The sequence below is a fragment of the Tinamus guttatus genome, unplaced genomic scaffold (assembly GCF_059628265.1).
Source record: "Tinamus guttatus ecotype Peru unplaced genomic scaffold, ASM5962826v1 Tinamus_guttatus_pri_ptg000240l, whole genome shotgun sequence".
NCBI lineage: Eukaryota > Metazoa > Chordata > Aves > Tinamiformes > Tinamidae > Tinamus > Tinamus guttatus.
This window is the reverse complement of record NW_028288774.1, coordinates 6,854,161-6,872,056: the sequence shown is the minus strand read 5'-3', so window position 1 is coordinate 6,872,056 and position 17,896 is coordinate 6,854,161. Positions and strand designations below refer to the sequence as shown.

At 41.7% G+C, this 17,896-nt stretch overlaps 1 protein-coding gene across 1 annotated transcript; it reads right to left on the bottom strand.

Moving 5' to 3' along the window:
* Positions 1–5,089: 5,089 nt before the first annotated feature.
* WEE1 (WEE1 G2 checkpoint kinase) lies at positions 5,090–15,708 on the bottom strand. The gene is made up of 11 exons (XM_088525785.1): positions 15,157–15,708; positions 12,945–13,153; positions 12,415–12,481; positions 12,158–12,330; positions 11,138–11,259; positions 9,428–9,574; positions 8,947–9,042; positions 8,781–8,866; positions 8,364–8,534; positions 8,127–8,272; positions 5,090–6,465 (listed from the first exon to the last, which is right to left on the bottom strand). Exons 1-11 carry the CDS (start codon positions 15,706–15,708, stop codon positions 6,315–6,317), a joined length of 1,920 nt encoding a protein of 639 aa, XP_088381911.1. The 3' UTR covers positions 5,090–6,314.
* Positions 15,709–17,896: the final 2,188 nt, after the last annotated feature.

Sequence of the window (17,896 nt, the reverse complement as noted above, 5' to 3'; positions counted from 1 at the left end):
AAGCATTCCCTACTCCAGCTTCTGCTATATTAATCAAAGTACTTAAAATTGTGTATTAAGCAGGTATAGATCTAAAATGAATGTCTATATAAAAGTTATATACGTTTTTCCTAGTATTGTACTGAGCAAAAAACAACTGAAATGCTTTAGTCTAGACAAACTTGCCCCCGCTGAAAAGACCTTTAAAAATATAGACAAAAAGAAGAGACTTAAAAATACAGATTTACCTTTATCTGCATGGAATATTCTAGGTAACTTGCTGGTGTTAGCATAGTAGTCTGGGTATTTGCGTATCAAACATTCTGCATGTAAAACCTTTTAAAGTAAGATTGACCCATAATGTGTAATCATTAACAGTAAACACACTTAACCAGGACTGCATAACAACCTTGAATTTCTTACATTATTTGATAATACAAAAATGAAATCTGATGCAACTTAACATACTTCTGCTTTTCTTGCAAGTTCTCTGAAAGCTCTGCAGCTTTATTTCTAGCCTGTGCTTAACCTCATCTTGTTTGCTCACTGTGGCCAAACACAGGCCTGATGGGTAGTGGGGAGATTGGGCAAGGAGAGTGGCTCAGTCTCAGAGCAATTCGTCCTTCCTGTGCAGGAGCGTGGTTAGACCCTGCTGAGCTCAGCCTTAAGAGGTCAGGCACTTTTCTCCCCCCTCAGCCTCCCCCCGAATGACAAATAACTATTTACCAGTTATCAGGGAGGTTCTCACCAGCAGAAATGGGGGGGCAAGAAAAAAAAAAAAAAAGAAGTATTTGATTTGTCACTTATTTTCCCCCCCCCCCTCGAGGGCACTTAAATTGCCATGAAGGAAAGTTTTTGGATCATCAGCAACTTACAGTTTTAGCTATTACCCTGGAGAAAGTGTTCTTGAACTCTGGCCAGAACAGTGCTTTTCCTTCTCCACAGCAGAGTTAGGCTGCAGCAACAGCAAACAGGCAGCAGGGGAGCAGGGGAGAGAACTATGGACAAACTTTGCCGCCTTCACTGAATAAAGTTGTTTCCACTATCTGCCATTTCATGCAAGTGTTTGAGTGGTAAATAAGACAAAAATACCAGCATTAATCATCAACATGTAACACTTCAGAGTGGATTAGTCCTACTCCAAAATATCTCAAGAAAGACAGGGAGAAGAGATTTATAAACACCCCACCAATCAATAATTGTATTCATCATTAAACAGTAACCAAGTCCTCTTACTCTGCATTTATATTTAACTATTTTTTTTCTCACCAAAGATAGAGAATCCAGTACAGAAGTCATCCTTTCTGCGAGGAAGGTGGATGTGGCAATGAAACCCCAGGTGTGCTGCATTAACCACCTGACACCATATCTGCAGAGGGGATCTGCAGAGGGGACTGGGCAATAGAAACACCATGGCAGCAAGGTCAGTGTAGAAACTAAATCAATAAACTGTCTGCCTACAAAGTCAAAAGATTATAGCCTCCTTTGTTAGGGCACAGAGCAAATATCTGGGAGATTTTACTCTAAACATCTTGACATCTAAGTCGAGAGTGAAAAGAGGCAAAGGGAAATGGGTAGAAAGATCAAAAGTAAACACTAGCAGCAGTGACTGGCAAGACTGCTAAAGGTCAGGAAGAGGGGGGATTTCAGGCATGCCCCTATCTCAGTCCTGCAGAACATCTTGCTGAAATGCATATATTGGTGACACAATTTGTGTCTGTAAATCAATACATAAATATTTTTTTTCCCTCATCTGCTTCTACGCATAACACATTTTTTTTCCCGTCTTGCATGAATAAGAATGGTAGCTTAGTAACAGCAGCATATTTTATTTTTATTAACCCACCTATCTTGCAGTAATCATGGTAAGCCAGAGATCATAAATTAGAATTATGCAAACTGTTCAATCTTTAGCTTGGATCAAACAGGGAAATTAAAGTAGATTAGCATAATTATTCAGGTATCATGCTAAGTAATCTGATGCTACATGTTAGAAGTCAAATTACCATGAAATATTACAATCTTTGAAAGTGGTTATACAGATTTTACAAAGGTACCTAGATTCTCAGTTTAAGGCTGTACAAGCTAGGTCTGAGGAACACATGAAGCAGTCATGAATTGCTTCCTTTAACAAGATATGTCCTTGGAGGACTTTCCTTTTCCATACCCCATGCCCATCAGAGTTCAGAGGGTTGCATCTTCATCCTTTGCAGACTTGAACGTGACCATAAATTCCTGTGTGCTGGCTTGGCCAGTCACTTCTTTCTCTCTGCAGTGTTTCTTCTTTAAAGCACAACTTAAGAACTTATCAGGTCAGTAGTCTCCAGCTGGGCAGCAAACAGTTTTCTCTTGGACAGTTTCCACGTTTCCGTGTTAGAAGGCAAGCTTTGGGCAGAGAAGTGCTATGCTTTTTACTACTGCTGAAGTTGAAGGCCATTGACAGAGACCTCAGCCAAAAGCTACTAACTGTCATTAAAAACAGAGTAAGCAAGAGGGAGGGGAGAGAACCCACATAACCAAACCCACTACTGCACATTCCAGCCTGCTCCTCCAAAGTTACTTCTGTTTCTCAGTTCTGTGCCTTATCTTTACTACAGACACAACTGCCATCCTATATCCTGCTATCTTGTGCATCTTGAACAACAAAAAACATCCCCAGTAGAAAGGATATGTGAGTAAACATAACCATAAGGGATATGGCACAGCTAGTTCCAAAACTTGCCCTCAATTCCCAGCCAAACCAGAGGAAAGGTAAACACAAATGGACCCAAATTCTTTCCTAGTGCGGTGATCACCTCAAAGCAGTTATTCACATAACCTGGTACAGTTTTATGCTTCAGCCTTTTCTGATCTAGGTGACACCTCCAAAACCACATACATGCCAAATCAGGAATGGAAAAGGGCAATTGCCAGGCAAGGATTAGATCTTTGTACTTGGCAGTCTGGTACACTGAGCTCTCCAATTGATTTTGATTTCATTTCACATTCAGATCTTGAGCTCTCAAGCACAGCTATAACGATATTCATAGGTAGTCAATATAAAAGTATTAAGCACACATTTGTTATAGATCTTATCAAATATAGTGAAACCGTTAAGAGGATTCCTTTTCTGGGCATGAGGGTGAGGAAAAAAACACCACTCAACACTTGCACATTATAGAAACATTTATCTTAACCTGTATAAATTGCCATACTGGCATACAGACAACTGCTCTGAAGGACTAAAGAAAAGAGCTGACTATTTTGTCCAGCAGGTGTTGCTGGAGACTGCTAAGCATGTTAAAGACAAGGTCAGACTGGTAAGCTTCTGGTAAGGGGTCGTGAAAATTAAGATGACTTTAGTAGTTCCAGCTGATTAACCCTGCGGTAATTGCACAGAATCACAGAGTGGTTGAGGTTGGAAGACAGATGTAGACATGTCTAGAGCAGGTTGGTATTCTAAAATACCTGTTTTATGACCATATTTAGCTTTTCATTTTATGCAAGTTCTTGAAGTCGGGTACTCCACAAGAAGGCATTGAGCTTCACCTTGCTAATTCTGAATGAGAAAACAATTCACATGCAAAATGATTGAGGTTTAACATTGAAAACAGTCATTTAAAATAACTTTTTCTTTTTTGCTAGATTGCTCTCATGCTTGCTTTTTAAAAATAAAGATACGAAGTTTTCTTAGAATGCCGAAGCTAAACTTGCTAAACAAGCTTGTGCATGGCATGGTTAAAGCAAGCACTAAAATATACTTTCCAAATCCTCAGCCTTACCCCATTGATCACTGTTGGGGCCAGGATTATCAGCCACAGTTTCACTGGGGAAAACCATTCCTATGAAAACTTGAGATAAAACTTCAACGTTTTTACAGCTCCTGCAAGCCTCTTAAAAACCCCAAAGCTAATGTTTATAGACACTGACACCCAGAAAGAAGTCTGAACATCCAAGATTTTTTCTATCAAGGGGTTTCAGATTGGGCATCCCTCCTGTGACAGATACGCAACTAGTGCTCAGCAACAGCTCAAGTCCCTGTCATTTATGGCTTACTTGATGCTGCAAGACCTGTACTGATGGTACAAAAGCCTCTGAAAATGTGTGCAGCAAGAACAGGTAACTGCCATGGCTGCATCCAAGTTACACTAGGAGAAATGGGGTTGGGCACAGGAAGACTTAAGGAGTTTGCTGATTTCCTTAATAAGTGTAATTGTTTAAGAGTATACTTCACAAAGCCTCATCTAACAAAAACTCTTAAGTTAGTCCAACAAAACGAGAGCTACACTGTTCTTGTAATTATGAGGACTATGATATAATATCAAAACTCCAAGGTATTCCAGTTTCCCAACTTTTAGTAGTGGGAAGAGCTTATTCAGAGTAAGCTTACCTACACCAAACATCTGAACATGACTTTTTATAATCAGCTTTATACATACTCAGCTAGTTTCGTGGCTGGGCAAGTGCAAATACGTGAACAGCAATGAGGAATCTTTCAAATAGAAATATATAGGTCTTATTTGCTAAATTTTTATGAACATCCATTCAAGTATCTTCTGTCAAGTAGTAACATGCAGCTCTATTACAGCAACACAAGAGCTACCTTAAAGAGGATAGGCCTTTAAGTCTTCCCTAGTAGTTTTACCTCATCTTTTCCTGCAAGATATACTACAATGCAGAAATACTTTATATCCACATCACAGAATATTTTCCGCTGCTTATCCTATCATTTTCTACCCACCTTCCAAATAAGCTATTCTTAATTAACAGAAATTCATTACTTTTCCTTCTTACCTCAGACCTAGCAGGACTCTTTCTTCATGTAGTTGTTTAGTCATTCATCTTCAGTCACAGGCTGCACTTCAAGCCTTCCAGAAAATTCAGCTTTTCAACTTGCAGTACCATTTCCTATGTGGTGAAGCCAGAGCACTGTAGATATGCATACAGACTGTTGTACTTCTCTTGCTCAACGTAACTTTCAGTAAATATGGGGCTCTGGGTCCTTACCCCATGAGGGAACCACTGGCATTAGGAAGGAATAAGCAGCACATCTCATCAGGACTTGGACGGTACAATCCTGAATCAGTATTTTATTTCTACAACTCTAAAGTTAAGCAAGTGTTAGACACTATTGAACACAACTTTTAACTTTAATATTGAAATTCAACACTAGTAGAACAAATAAAAGCACAAATAGGAAACATTGCCGTTTAAACCAAAATTAATGAAGAGACAAGCCAGTAATTAGATCAGTTCTATTTTTTTAGCAACATATGAGAGAGAAAATCCAACATCAGTACAAGTGTCAATGGCCCCACACTATTCATTTCAGGACTTAACTGAAGAGTTAAGCCTGTTGCCATCTCAGACGGTAGTTTTAGTATAGCATACTGTGAACAAGATGAAACTTATGTACATTAACAATGAAAAGCCTGAACAGTTACACTAAACAATTATTTACAAGTATTCCAACACAAAAAAAACAATAGCCACAAAAATGAAAAAAACTGAAGAGATATCAACATTTAGAAGAACCTTATTAGAAAGAATTACAAAACATCAATAGCCAAGACATTAACAATTGCACTACACTAATACAGAGTTCAAATATTAAATTGGTGCATTATTTCACAATGCACTAGCTTCAAGAGAGAAATGCTGCTTTCACTAAAAGGCAGCTTAGATTTGTTTCACGTAATTGTTTTAACAAGAAGCCTATTAACACAATAATGATTGTTTTAATGCTACAGTTTACAGCAAGACAAAAACCTAAGATAGCAGCAGTTCCACATGGCACTTAATTCCACAGGTTTCTAAGCTGTGGTTTATGCAATGCCTACAAAGTGCTCCCAGTTGAATATACAAATAAAATTCACAATAAAAGTTTACCTGACATCAGGTACATTGAGCGTAGGTGGCCTTAAAGCCTGTCTTCCAAAATTTATTCCCTCCGTTCCAAAACCAGTAACTAACAAAGCAAGGCCCCCTCCCTACCTCTTAAAGGTCATTAGGGATGTTACTTCTTATTACAATGCCATAACACTAAAAAGCAGCACACCACTATAGTGGTTAACCCTGGGATGATGTAACATCTAACAGTGTAACCAGAAGGTTTATGGATTAACATCCAGGATCCTCTATAGACAAGATAGTAGAGTCCAGTATCTCAAATGGTTAATACAGCTGATTAACTGTATTATGCAATTTAAAAAAAAAAGGCCAAATCCTGTAAAACTAATGACATTGATCAAGGGCTGGAAAGGAGACCAAGAATTGAATGCTTCTTTCAACTCCTCAGACTTCAGTCCAGCAGAGACTCTATAGCCATACTCAGTAGTTCCTTTGGACTTAATAGTTCAATATATAGTAAGACTAACTGAGCGGTTCATTTTCTTTCCAATGAGTCGAGATGGTCTATTCTGTGTTGTAGATCTAGTTGTCATTCTGTCAGTGAACAGTGCTCGCTCCTCAGCTGCTGCCTTTGCCATCTGTGCCTTTTTCAGCTCTCTGCAAGACATTGAAAGAGTCACACATATGAAGTGTATCAGTAAGGAGTGCAGCTGTATCACAGCAAGAAGTGTTTTAGAGGAGTTACAGTAGTTCAAGCCATACTGCAAGCATCCACATCCACATGTTCACAACCTATGGGAAAAATTTATTATCTAATGTTATTTATTTATTTATTTTAAAAGAAGTAGTCAGATTCACACAGCTCTTATTTTGAAATACAACCTTTTATATGCAGCTCAACAGCTTTAAGATGAAAATCTGTGATGACTACACAGGGACTCCTGCTGTTGCTTATATTTGTACCAACTGACTAGATGTGTGTATGCAATTAGTACACTGGCATTCCTAACCTTATAAGTTCTCAAGTCTATTTGTTGTCAGTGATAGTTAATCTAAAAAATTGTTTATGGTTGGTGAGTAGAAAGGGAGGGAGATAGGAAAAAGTAATCATCTCTAATATTTGCTAAACTGGTATTAATAGATTTTATTCCCAACTCCCTTCTCACTCTTCTAATACCATAATTTAGCAGGATGGTACTTACTTTCCATAGAAGCTCTGAAAAGCCACTCAAAAAGTAATTAGAGAGGCCTGCTCAAATGCAGTGTTCAGCCACAACTGAAACTCTGCTTGTACAAGTAAACACACTCAAAAGAACATAACTGGCAACACACAACTCGGGCAACATCCTTTTCTTTTTCTATACCCACATTAAAAACGTATCACCACCAAAATCTTGTTTATTTAACACAAGAATTTGAACTCAGAACTGCAAGGCTGAGTCACTGAAGGCAGCACAGGCCATTACCCTATTTAGCCTTCTATCAAGTGTTCTGTACCAGAGATATGCTAATACTCAGCCTCTTGAGAGCTAAAACTCTCAAGATAAAGTAATGATCTGACTAAAGAGCAAAACATTTTACCCATTATGAAGGTTTTTTCATTTTCTGCTTTCCTTCAGGAGACATACTACTAACCATAAGGATTCCTCCCATATACCTTTCATTCACTTTTTTCAAAGCCTGAATTCGGTGTTTACTGTTTGAGCGGGAAATAGGACAAGGTGACTAAGATCTCTTCCAAACCAGAAGATTTTCTAGCTACTTAATAATTTAAGTTGTATATGAGTCAAATACATCCCAAAACATTCCTGACATGCTATTTTATTGCAGTTCAAGATATTTGAATTCAGACATGTTTTACAACAATTTACAAGTGATCTAGGAATTTTCCCATGAAAATGCACACACACACAATTTAAACTATTATGTATTTCGCCACTGTGTGTCATGCTTAAAACATTTAAAAAACAAAAAAAATGTCACTACTAAATGACATTGAGATTGCTTTAAGAGTGGTCCAAGTATTTCCTTAAAGAAGTTTCCTTACGAAATTACATTAACTTTTCTTTTTTTTCCCCACTCCCCTTTCTCTGAGGTACATAAGAAATATTTGAATCAGTTACTTTTCTTTGAAAGCCTCTGCACAGAGAGGGGAAAATAAAGCAAGCAATTATATATATGTAGATGCATAAAGATTTGCAGACCTCAGGCTGAAACAAGAACAGTCTTGAGTTATGATCACCCTATTTCCACAGACACACACAAAAAAAATCACTAGAAAACTGAGTTACGTCTGAGAACCCAAAGGAATTACTTACTTTTGCAAGAGAGAGTTCTTGAATTTTTCTGCATTCAATTCTATCCGCAGCTGCTCTGCGCTCTTTTTTGCGGCAGACAGCAGCACTGAATGTTTGACTAGTGCCACAGCTGAAGGTCTTTTCTCTGGATCAGGGTTAATCATCACCTTAGAAAAAGGGCAGATAAGTTACACTGTATTACTGGCCTTTAATAAAATACCACACTGATCAATGAGCCACCTGTACAGGAGTTCTTACTTTCAGTAGATCTAGTAGTTCTTGAGAAAGCACTTGTGGTATTCTAGGAAGTTTTCCTTGTCGAATTTCATGCCATTGGTCCCCATTAGTTGGAAGTGGTTCAGCACCAGCAGCACAGATCACAGTCAGAGCAAGAGCAAAAATATCTGCTTTTGGCAAGTGTGTGTAGTTCTTGAAAAATAAAGAGAAGTTTATTATATATGTACCACAAGGTGTTAAAGCAAAAACTGGCAGAGAGCTAGCATTCAGCAGTGAGTATATTCAGAGCATTACATTCCCATTGAGGTATTACCAGTATTTCAGTGATTTATGATACTAAGTTGTCTCTCCTCCAGAAAAGAGGAGGCAAACAGCAATTTATTCTAAGAAAACAGCATTCAGACATAAAAATGAGTAACATCCACTAATGAGAGGTACCTCTTGTAGTACTTCATTTGCAAGAAAACGGCTATCGCCTTCCTCCACTTGTGGACTAGATACTCGTGTTACATGACCAAGATCACCTGCAAAAGGAGGACAAAGTTATTCTTCAGCAGACATATATAGGCAACAGTTTTTTAAGCACAAGTACGCTACTCCTTACCTATTTTAAATATAACTCTATCAGATGACCAGTCATCATCATCACCTTCTTCTGAAGTTGTACTTGGGACTGATGTCCTAGATATGAAAATATTACCTGGAAAAGAGGCAAAATTTGAAATGTTTACATGCAAATTCTACCTCATCCAATTTCAAAAGGCTTGTCTTGGCCATACAGAAGTTTCAGTTACATATAGTTCATAGAGCAAGAAGTTAGAGCTCACACAAGCACACACATTCTCTGACCCTCTACTGGGAAGAGGGCCAAGTATTATGCAAGCCAGGCAATTACACAAAAAGGACCCAAGATAAACACAACAACAGTTTAAGTTTGCTAGCCAGTTTTACGACTGACATCTTTGTGTTGTTATTTAGAACTTCAAGAAGAATTTACAGTTAATAGGGTGTGGTTAACTGCTCATTTTTCTACAACAGATTAAACCAACTGAAGAACCACAGAGTGAAACAGTTTATGCACTTACTAGGTTTGATATCCATGTGTACCAGTGACATTGAATGAATGTACTTTAAGCCCCGAGCCACCTGTAGTAGTAGGTCTTTGAGCTCTGGTTCAGTAAAGTAACGCATATTCCTGTAGTTTTCACTTATGGCATCTGCTAAACTGCCACCTAGAACATTACACAAAGCAACAAGTTATTTCACATCAAACCTTTGAGAAATTAAGCACAACTTTCTCCCAAAAGTATAACTAACTCCTTAACATGTACCCCTAAGACCTTGCTGAGGGTGAGGAAAAGCTGAAGGCAAGGTTAAATTAAATTCCATATCTCTTCTTTACAGGAGAAGAGTAGCATTAATACACTACACGGCTATAAAGTCTCCTGCAGTTACGATGTAGGTTAACAGGGTATCAAGTGTGAAGGGAAAAGTCTCCCCCATGCCTCCAAGCCTCTGGAAAGGATTAAAAACACAACCACCTTTAAAATTTGGCTCCACCTCCACTAGGGTAAAATACTGGGTCTAGCATTTTTCTCTGCTTAAACCACAGTAAAGTTAAAAATAAAGCCAATGTACTAAATATCTAATCTACATTTGCATCTGTGTAGCCACTGTAATAACAATATTGATAGCTCAGTGAGAGCATTTATTTTAATTGAGACATACTTCTGATGCACTTGGCCAACTCCCTTCCTCTCTTCATTTTCCAAGACGTTACTATTTGCTGAAGTCACTTTAAAGGGCCTCTGCTTATACTCATTCTCCATCCTCCGACCTTCACTTAGTTCTTCAATAACATCCCCTAAATCATCCTGGTTGCACTGCATGCTTTTAAATATGGGACTAGCATGATAGTGGTACATTTCAAACCACTGCCTCAGATTTGAGGGCACTTTTCATTTTGCAAGAGGGAGGCACCTGCCTTTGTGTTTTGTGATCACTAAGTGCACACACACGGTATTGTTTTACAATGAAAAGGTCTTTCATTCCAAAGCAAAGCTGCAAGTCACACCAGAAAAAAGAGCCGTTTGATACAACGATGAACACTGAAGTTGTGGTCATCTGACATTCACAGCTAAAAGAAATAATAAAAAATAAAAAAGGTGTTTCTGAAGGTAAATAGAGACATTTACCTCTGACATGTTAGTCAGTTTAAAAACTCTAACACCTTCTACACACTCCACTCTATTGGTAAGATTGTCCAAATAAAGTAGCTGGAATAAAATGGATGAAGGCATAAAAGAACATTCCCTATTAAGTGGGCAATAACAGTAATTTGCTAGCATTCCTTGCCCTATCTGAAGGGCATACACATGTCTCTAAGTGGGACTATTTCTCTGGATGTGTGTTATTTTGGAAAAAACAAAACCAAGCGAGCCATAAATGTTGTAATATTTTGCTTGCTAAGTATTTCCCTTGCTGACTGGTGACAGATTTCTCTACAACACAGAAGAAAATGAACAGTCTTGCTGCTCGGAAATGCCTTATTGTACTCCCAATATTCTAAAACGCTTAAAACTTGGTTCGCAACTTAGCAAGTAATGCTTTAAATATCCAAAACGCCATTTTCAACAGAAAGGAACATGCAGACATATCTCAGAATGATAGTAGGAGCTACCTGCAGGGCAATTAATTCCTAGTTAGTGCTAGGAATGTGCAGAGATACCTATATATCTTCAAAAATTAGATTTTGGAAGCAAGTGCAAAAGTTAAGTGAGTTAAGCTTTACTTACCATTACAATACTCATTCTGTATAAGCATATGATCATCTTCTGCCCATGCAGAGTAATATCTTACAACATGAGAATGTTGGCCCAGAACTGCATGTGCATAAACCTCTCGTAAAGCATTTTGCCTGTTACAATCACATACACACACAAAGACAAGAATGTGCAGGAATATTATGAAGTGATTTTAGTTCAATTTCAGCTTGATATAAACATTTGGAGTATCATATCCTTTTCCAAGCTTAACTTATTATATAGTTTTCATGTTAGGTTTTGTGGCACCTTGCTAGATATGAACACAGGTATTTTAAAGTCGTTTATTTAAAGCCACTCAAAATAGCGAAGATTCAGCTTTGCTACAGATGATTCTTGATGGAGCTGCCACTTCCATTACACATTTTACAAGCAGTGTCAGCAGCAGACTTCGAAAAGCATTGGTGACATGTTTTAAGAAAAATTAATAATGTTCATAAACCAGAAGCATGAGTACACTTTTGGTCCATGAATATAGCTAAACAGCACAATGTATGAAGTTGATCTGCAATACGTAGCAATACATCCAGAGTTTTGCAATATAACTGCAATTATTCTAAGTGAAGGAAGTTGGGAATCTCAGCTCATTCACAAAAGCTAAAAAATCCCAAACCAAGCTCAACAAGGATTAAGACTTTGTTTAGAATTTTGTCTTCCCTTTAAATATCTCAAAAGATCATCACAGCAGGGTTTATTCAGGTAGCATCTCCTTTCAATACTGCATAAGAGTATTTTGGGAGTGTAGAGATGAGAACCTGATCAGTTTTACAGATAATACCAGGACAAATCTGTGTTAGAGCCAAATAGGCTTTTCTCCACACGTTTCTTTGCACAGTATACACAAGTGTTATAGGATAATGCAAGATTTTACACTTAAACTGATTTTTTTTTGTCTTAAATGCATTCTGTAGACTTAGACATGAATGAACCCGGAAGAAAAAAGCATAAAAGGCTGGGTTTTAATTTAAACTCTTGGTTGCAGGAAATACTCACTCATCCACTGAGCCTGCTAAGGGTTTCTTGGACCTTTTTATAGCATAAATACAGCCATCGAGCCGTTTCACACATTTAAACACAGAACCAAATTCACCAGATCCAATCTTCTCCAACTCATGGAATTCAGTTGCATACCGTGACTTCATATTACTTTCTGTTATTGTGATTCTCTGCAAAGATTTTAAAAATGAAAGATTTAGATCTGCAGATACACAAACTCCCAAGCTTAAAACTAATTTCTAACAATTAATTACCTTAGCAGGTCTGATAGTCTCATCTTCAAGCTCTCCATCACTTGCTTCCATGTCCTCTCCACAAGAACTGAAATTTACACTAGTTACTTTCACAAACTCAGTATAGTTTTAGCAGTTGCTTGATTTCCTCCCCAGTCTACTTTTCATATTCTACTTGTTTATTCTAACTGAAAGCCAGGCATTTGCAAAGACAAAGTCATAAAATTAAGGCACTGTACTAACATCTGTGCCATTTTTTTCCCCCCATGTTTTAAGGCAGTATTTTCCTCATTGTTCTTCCCTTCTCATAAAAATCTATAGGCATAATCCATTCAGTCAGGTAAAGATCCCTTTCAGACACAGACAACTTTACCCACACCATACATAAGCCGACACAAAAAAATTAATGGAGCCGAGAATTCAAACAGTTATGTTTTGCAACACTGAGATTTGCAGCAAGAAATACTTTTGTGAAGCAACTACTACTAGAATTTTTGCTGCTAAAATTCTAAGTATAAGCTTAAATAAAGCAAGATATTCAAGTTACTCACTCATTCCAGTGAGTTCTCTTCCGCCGACGAACTTGCCCTTCAGAGTTGTGAAGGAACATGGAATCAGGAGTGAAGGGATTAATGTTCACATGAGGTGTCTGTCTAATATCAGGATCTTGCCTCTCAGATTTCCCAACGTTCATAAACAGAGAGCCACCGCGAAGTTTAACTGAGCTGGAGCCCATCCCTTGGGCTTTAGAAAGCAAACTCTAATTAAAACAAAACAAAGTCTTTTTAGGCTTACCATTGTTTTAGATGCAAGTGGATCACACAAGTACATTTCTCAGAAAGTCATTATTACAATATTGCTTATGCAAAATGACCGTGAATTGATTAAAGAATGCATTTCCATCAAGGCATTTCACAGAAACTATTAGGCTTCACATCCTCACAGAAACTATCAAAGTGAATATGACATGTCAAAATCATATTAAAAACACATACAACACTCAAAGGCAGTGTTTTTCTGTCTTTATTCAAACCGTTGCCATCACCTAACCTTCCTAAAATTAAATTCATGAACCATTTTGTACCAGGGACAGTGATTTGCACAAGGGGAAGTAAGACCAAACACAAACCATAGTTTTAATGACTTAGGTGACAAGTTTGCGGGGTGTGGGGGGCAGGAACCCCACCACCACACACACAGATTTGATGCACAAGCTCCTCTTAACAGGCCTAAAAGTCAGTTTCTGAAACACCACAGGATAGTGCATGTTTTGCGTAACAATCTGTCATTTTCCATGTACGTGATCCAATCTCTCCAAATCTGGTTTATAGTCAAGTCTCCCATATCCTGATGGGCATGCACTGACCTACTGGATCAAAAAGCAGGAATATCACAGCTCATCTTAGTAATACCTTAACATATCTAAAATCTAAAACACCATAAGAGAGCTCACGCTTGGGAAACTCATCTGTATTATGCATATCTGGACTAGATGAAATTCAAGATTTTCATCTTTATTTTCATCTAGGGGTATGGAGTCTTAACATGGCAGTATTTTTCATTGGTTCCCTTAAAAAAAGAAAATCCCTACTACAGGTGCCAGCTCTCCAAGATAAGGAAACAGGGCATCCAATTCACGAGTTCTGCAGTACTGCACAGTAGTAAAACATCATTTTTAGTGCTACAACGCACAAGAATTGCGCCTCTAAAGTGACTGATCCACACTATAAGGTCATTCCCTCCCCCTTCCCTCCCTCCCACCCGGGGCTAGGCTATCAGTAAAACCTCATTTAAGGCAGACAGCTGAAGATAGCCAGTTAACAAATAAAGGTTGCCTTATGCCTAAATTCAATTGTTTTCAACCTGTAGTCTACAGACCCCTAGGAGATTATCCCTGGGGATTATCCCTGGATTATTTCTAAAGGGTTAAACAAAAAGTAATGAAACAGAGCATGTCTAATTACCACTAGATTTAAACTCACTGTAGAGTGTTTTATATGGATCTGAAGTCAAAAGCTGGAAGTACTTTCCAAAATCTGTTATCTTTATAGGGGCAAGCTACCTTTTAACATCCACTTAACAGTGCCCACTACTCAGGTAGCTAGTTTTACATTTGGTGTGGAAAAGCACCGTGAACTTGTTTTGAACTACTTTGGCACTGCATTTCCGTACAAGGCAGAGCAATTTACAGACAGGTATGGAGAAGCAAATATGACTTCGAGTTAACTTCTAACTATAAGCACAAAAATACTCTCATTTTACGACACTCTTCCCCCCCTCCCCCCCGCCTTTTATGGGGTTTGGTTGTGGCTGTTTTATAAGGAGTTTAATGTTATACGCTCACGCTCTTTTGAATATTTTTAATCCATTTCCAAAAATACCGAAGTTTTCTAACAGTAGGAGGAGAAGGAGAGGAGGGAGAGGGGAAAAAAAAAAACACACAAATCAATAGAGTTTTTTTTTTTTTTTTTAAGGAAAAAGACGAGGCAGCGGCGGGAGGGGGTGTTTCCGATGCCGAGTGCCGGCACCGCCTTCACTGCCGCGACCGTTTGAACCGCCGGGTTCGCCGCTCCTCCGCGAGGGCGGCGCCGCCTCCGCGGCCCTTTAACGGCCCCGCGCCGGCCGTTACACAACGCAACGGCCCCGGCCCCAGCCCCAGCATCCCGCAACGCCCGCGTTCAAAATGCCGGCTGCGGCGGCGTGCACGTCCCCGAGGGGCTCCGCGCCCGGCTCCGCTCCGCTCCCCGCGGCGGGGCGCCTCACCTTGGGCGTGTGCGGCGTGTCGAAGAGGCGCAGCTTGCGGAAGGTCTTGTGCGGCGGCGTGCCCGGGTAGTCGGGCAGCGGCGAGCCGGGCTCCTCGCTGCGCACCCGGTAGCCGCTGGCCGCCAGGTGCGGCGGGGAGCGCCCGCAGTAACGGCGGCCCTTGTTGGGGGGCGGCGGCGAGGGCGAGCCGGCCATGAAGTAGGCGCCGGGCGACTTCACCGGGGACGAGCCGAAGCCTTCCTCCTCCCACGAGTCCCCCTCGTCCGGCAGCGGCGCTGCCGCCGGCTCCATCTCCTCCTCCTCCAGCAGGGGCGGGTCGCCCCGTGCCGGGGTGCGGGCCGCTGAGAGCGGCGAATCTGCCTCCTGGAAGGCAGAGTCCTCGCCTGTGCTGTTGCCGCTGCTGCCGCCTTCCTCCTCCTCGTCCTCCTCCTCCTCCTCGCAGTCGCTGTGGCCGCTCAGGAATAGCAGTTTCTGCCGGATCGGGGCGGCCGCCCGCCGCGCAGAGACCCGCCGCGGCGGCGCCGCCGCCTGCTGCATGCTCAAGAAGCTCATGGCGGCTGCCGGCCACTCCCGCCGCGCTGCTCCGCGCCCGCGGCGACCTACGCGCCTCGCTGCGGCTCCGGCAGCGGCTCCTGGGCACGGGCGCTGTCCCCGGACTCGGCTCAGCTCCCCTCGCCTCGCGCTGTTCGAGCTCCGCGGCTTTCCCGCGACCGTTAGTCACGTGGCACGCACGCCAACCAATCACGCCCGCCCACTTGGTTTGAAAACACGGAGGGCGGGGGTGGGGCCACGCGCCTCCACGTCACAGGTCGCTTTGGCGCGAACGCGCTGCGGGCGGCGGCCGCGCCTTACAAGGGCCGGGCGGGGGCCGCGCGGCCGCCATTGGCCGGGGGGCCGGGCCGCGAGGCGCCGCGGGGCCGGGGCGTTGCCGCCGCCATGTTACGTCCCGCAGCGGGGCGCGGCAGCCGCGGTGCGCACCGCCCGCCTCCATGTTGTGTCTCTCCTCCCGGAAACGAGCTGGCCTTTAACTTCCCGGGGGGAGGAGGGGGCGGTAACGGCCACGGCGGGGCGCGGCGCCATCTTACGCCCGGCCCAACGTGAGCCACGAAACCGTGGAAATAGAAACAGTTTTTCGGCTCCCGGGGAGCAGGGCTGAGCCTGGGAGGAGGCTCCTGACTCACAGAGCGCTGCAGTTCCGCGGGAGGCTCGATATGAAGCGACTTTGTTTGCTCCTCAGTCATTAGGAGGATGCTTGAGAGCCCAAGTTTCATACGTGCCCCACAAAATGAAGCAGTAGATTCTCTCAGATAAGGCCACATTTTTTTTTCCGTTAAAATAGCAAATTAATATTCAATCACACTTCAAATAATTTGATTCATAAACATTGCTCAGAAACACGCCCCAAACACAGCATCCCAAGTGATGAAGTCACTTCCCTAAGAACTTCTTGCACAAACGAGAAAGTTACAGCCTAGCAATGATGATTTATAGCAGGCACCATGAATCAGCCTCTCTCCCCAGAGATGCTCTCACCTCTGCCTTTCTGCTTCAGTTCAGGGGTTTGAACTACCTTTCCTTGAACTGCCTCACAGCCCCAGTTAGGCCATGACCCCATTCAGGGCCACCCCCAAATCATACTGGGAGATAACAGAAATTACGCTGTAAATGGAACATCCTCACCGAGAAAAGCATGGGCTGACCCCACCTCTAAAATTTTGTAATATAACAGGTAAGACCCAGGTAAATAAATAAATAAATAAAGTTTGTACTTAACCATGTTTCCGTTGCTCCCTGTTTTCCTGTGGATTGGCAGCTGGTCCCTGATTCCTTGAAGCAGAAATCTCAGATCTCAGCCACTTTTTTCCTCATACTCCCACTTTTGCAGGTCAGGAATATTCACCGTTTCCTGATGTTGAATGACCGTAGGCAACAGCAGGTCTCAAAGACTCTTCTTCTGCAGCCAGCGGAAACAAGACACCTGTATGTACAATAGGTAATAATTTTTATACAGATTTTGTACTGATGCCTACACCCCAATTGCCCTGATAGGGTTTCCCCACGTGGGAGCCACTGCATGGTTGCTACTCTCCCAGTCTGCATTTCTAAGATGCAAGAAACGCCATGGGGACACAGGTGTCCCCAGCAGGATGGGCACAGTTCTCCTTACCTCCACTTCCATGAGCGCTCCCTCTGGTCTTGGATCGTCTTCCCCAGCGCAGGCTGCTGTGTGGGAAGCATCGGCGGCCTGCGCCGGGGTGGCACAACTGTCACCAACCGCTGCGGGCCCCCAGTGGGGTCAGCGCCGCTGACGGCGGCAATGCGGCTGCTCTTCCCACACAGCATATGTAGGGATATTTCTGCTTATATGCCATGCATTTCTTGCACTTCTGGTGGCTTGAAAGCTCAAGAGGGTTTTTATTTTCTGGACAAGCAATGGCACACCACAAGAACATCAACCCTGAGATTATGGAAACCTCTTGAAAAGTATAAATTCAGAAAACTGAAAGTAGGCAGGGAGCCAGTACAAGTTATGAAAACAGGACTGGATAGCATGTGGAGAGAGATGACTACATCAGGCCAAGCATTTTAAAAAATGTCTGGCTTTCCAATAATTCAGAATCTCAATGATGTCATGTTCAAAATAGTAACTAACAAAAATTGAAACGCACCATATAACAAATAGTGCCTGAAGCATTCCAGTTTCAGAACAGATGATATAAGAAAAGGCTATTACAAAATG

Bases quoted from the DNA above. Each gene is read 5' to 3' on its own strand.
- WEE1 (XM_088525785.1), bottom strand. From the start codon at position 15,708: ATGAGCTTCTTGAGCATGCAGCAGGCGGCGGCGCCGCCGCGGCGGGTC. The intron at 8,867-8,946 runs GTAAGGAGTAGC...CTCCTTTTGCAG, and splicing joins TAGAGTTATATTTAAAATAG to GTGATCTTGGTCATGTAACA. The intron at 8,273-8,363 runs GTAAGAACTCCT...CCTTTTTCTAAG, and splicing joins AACTACTAGATCTACTGAAA to GTGATGATTAACCCTGATCC.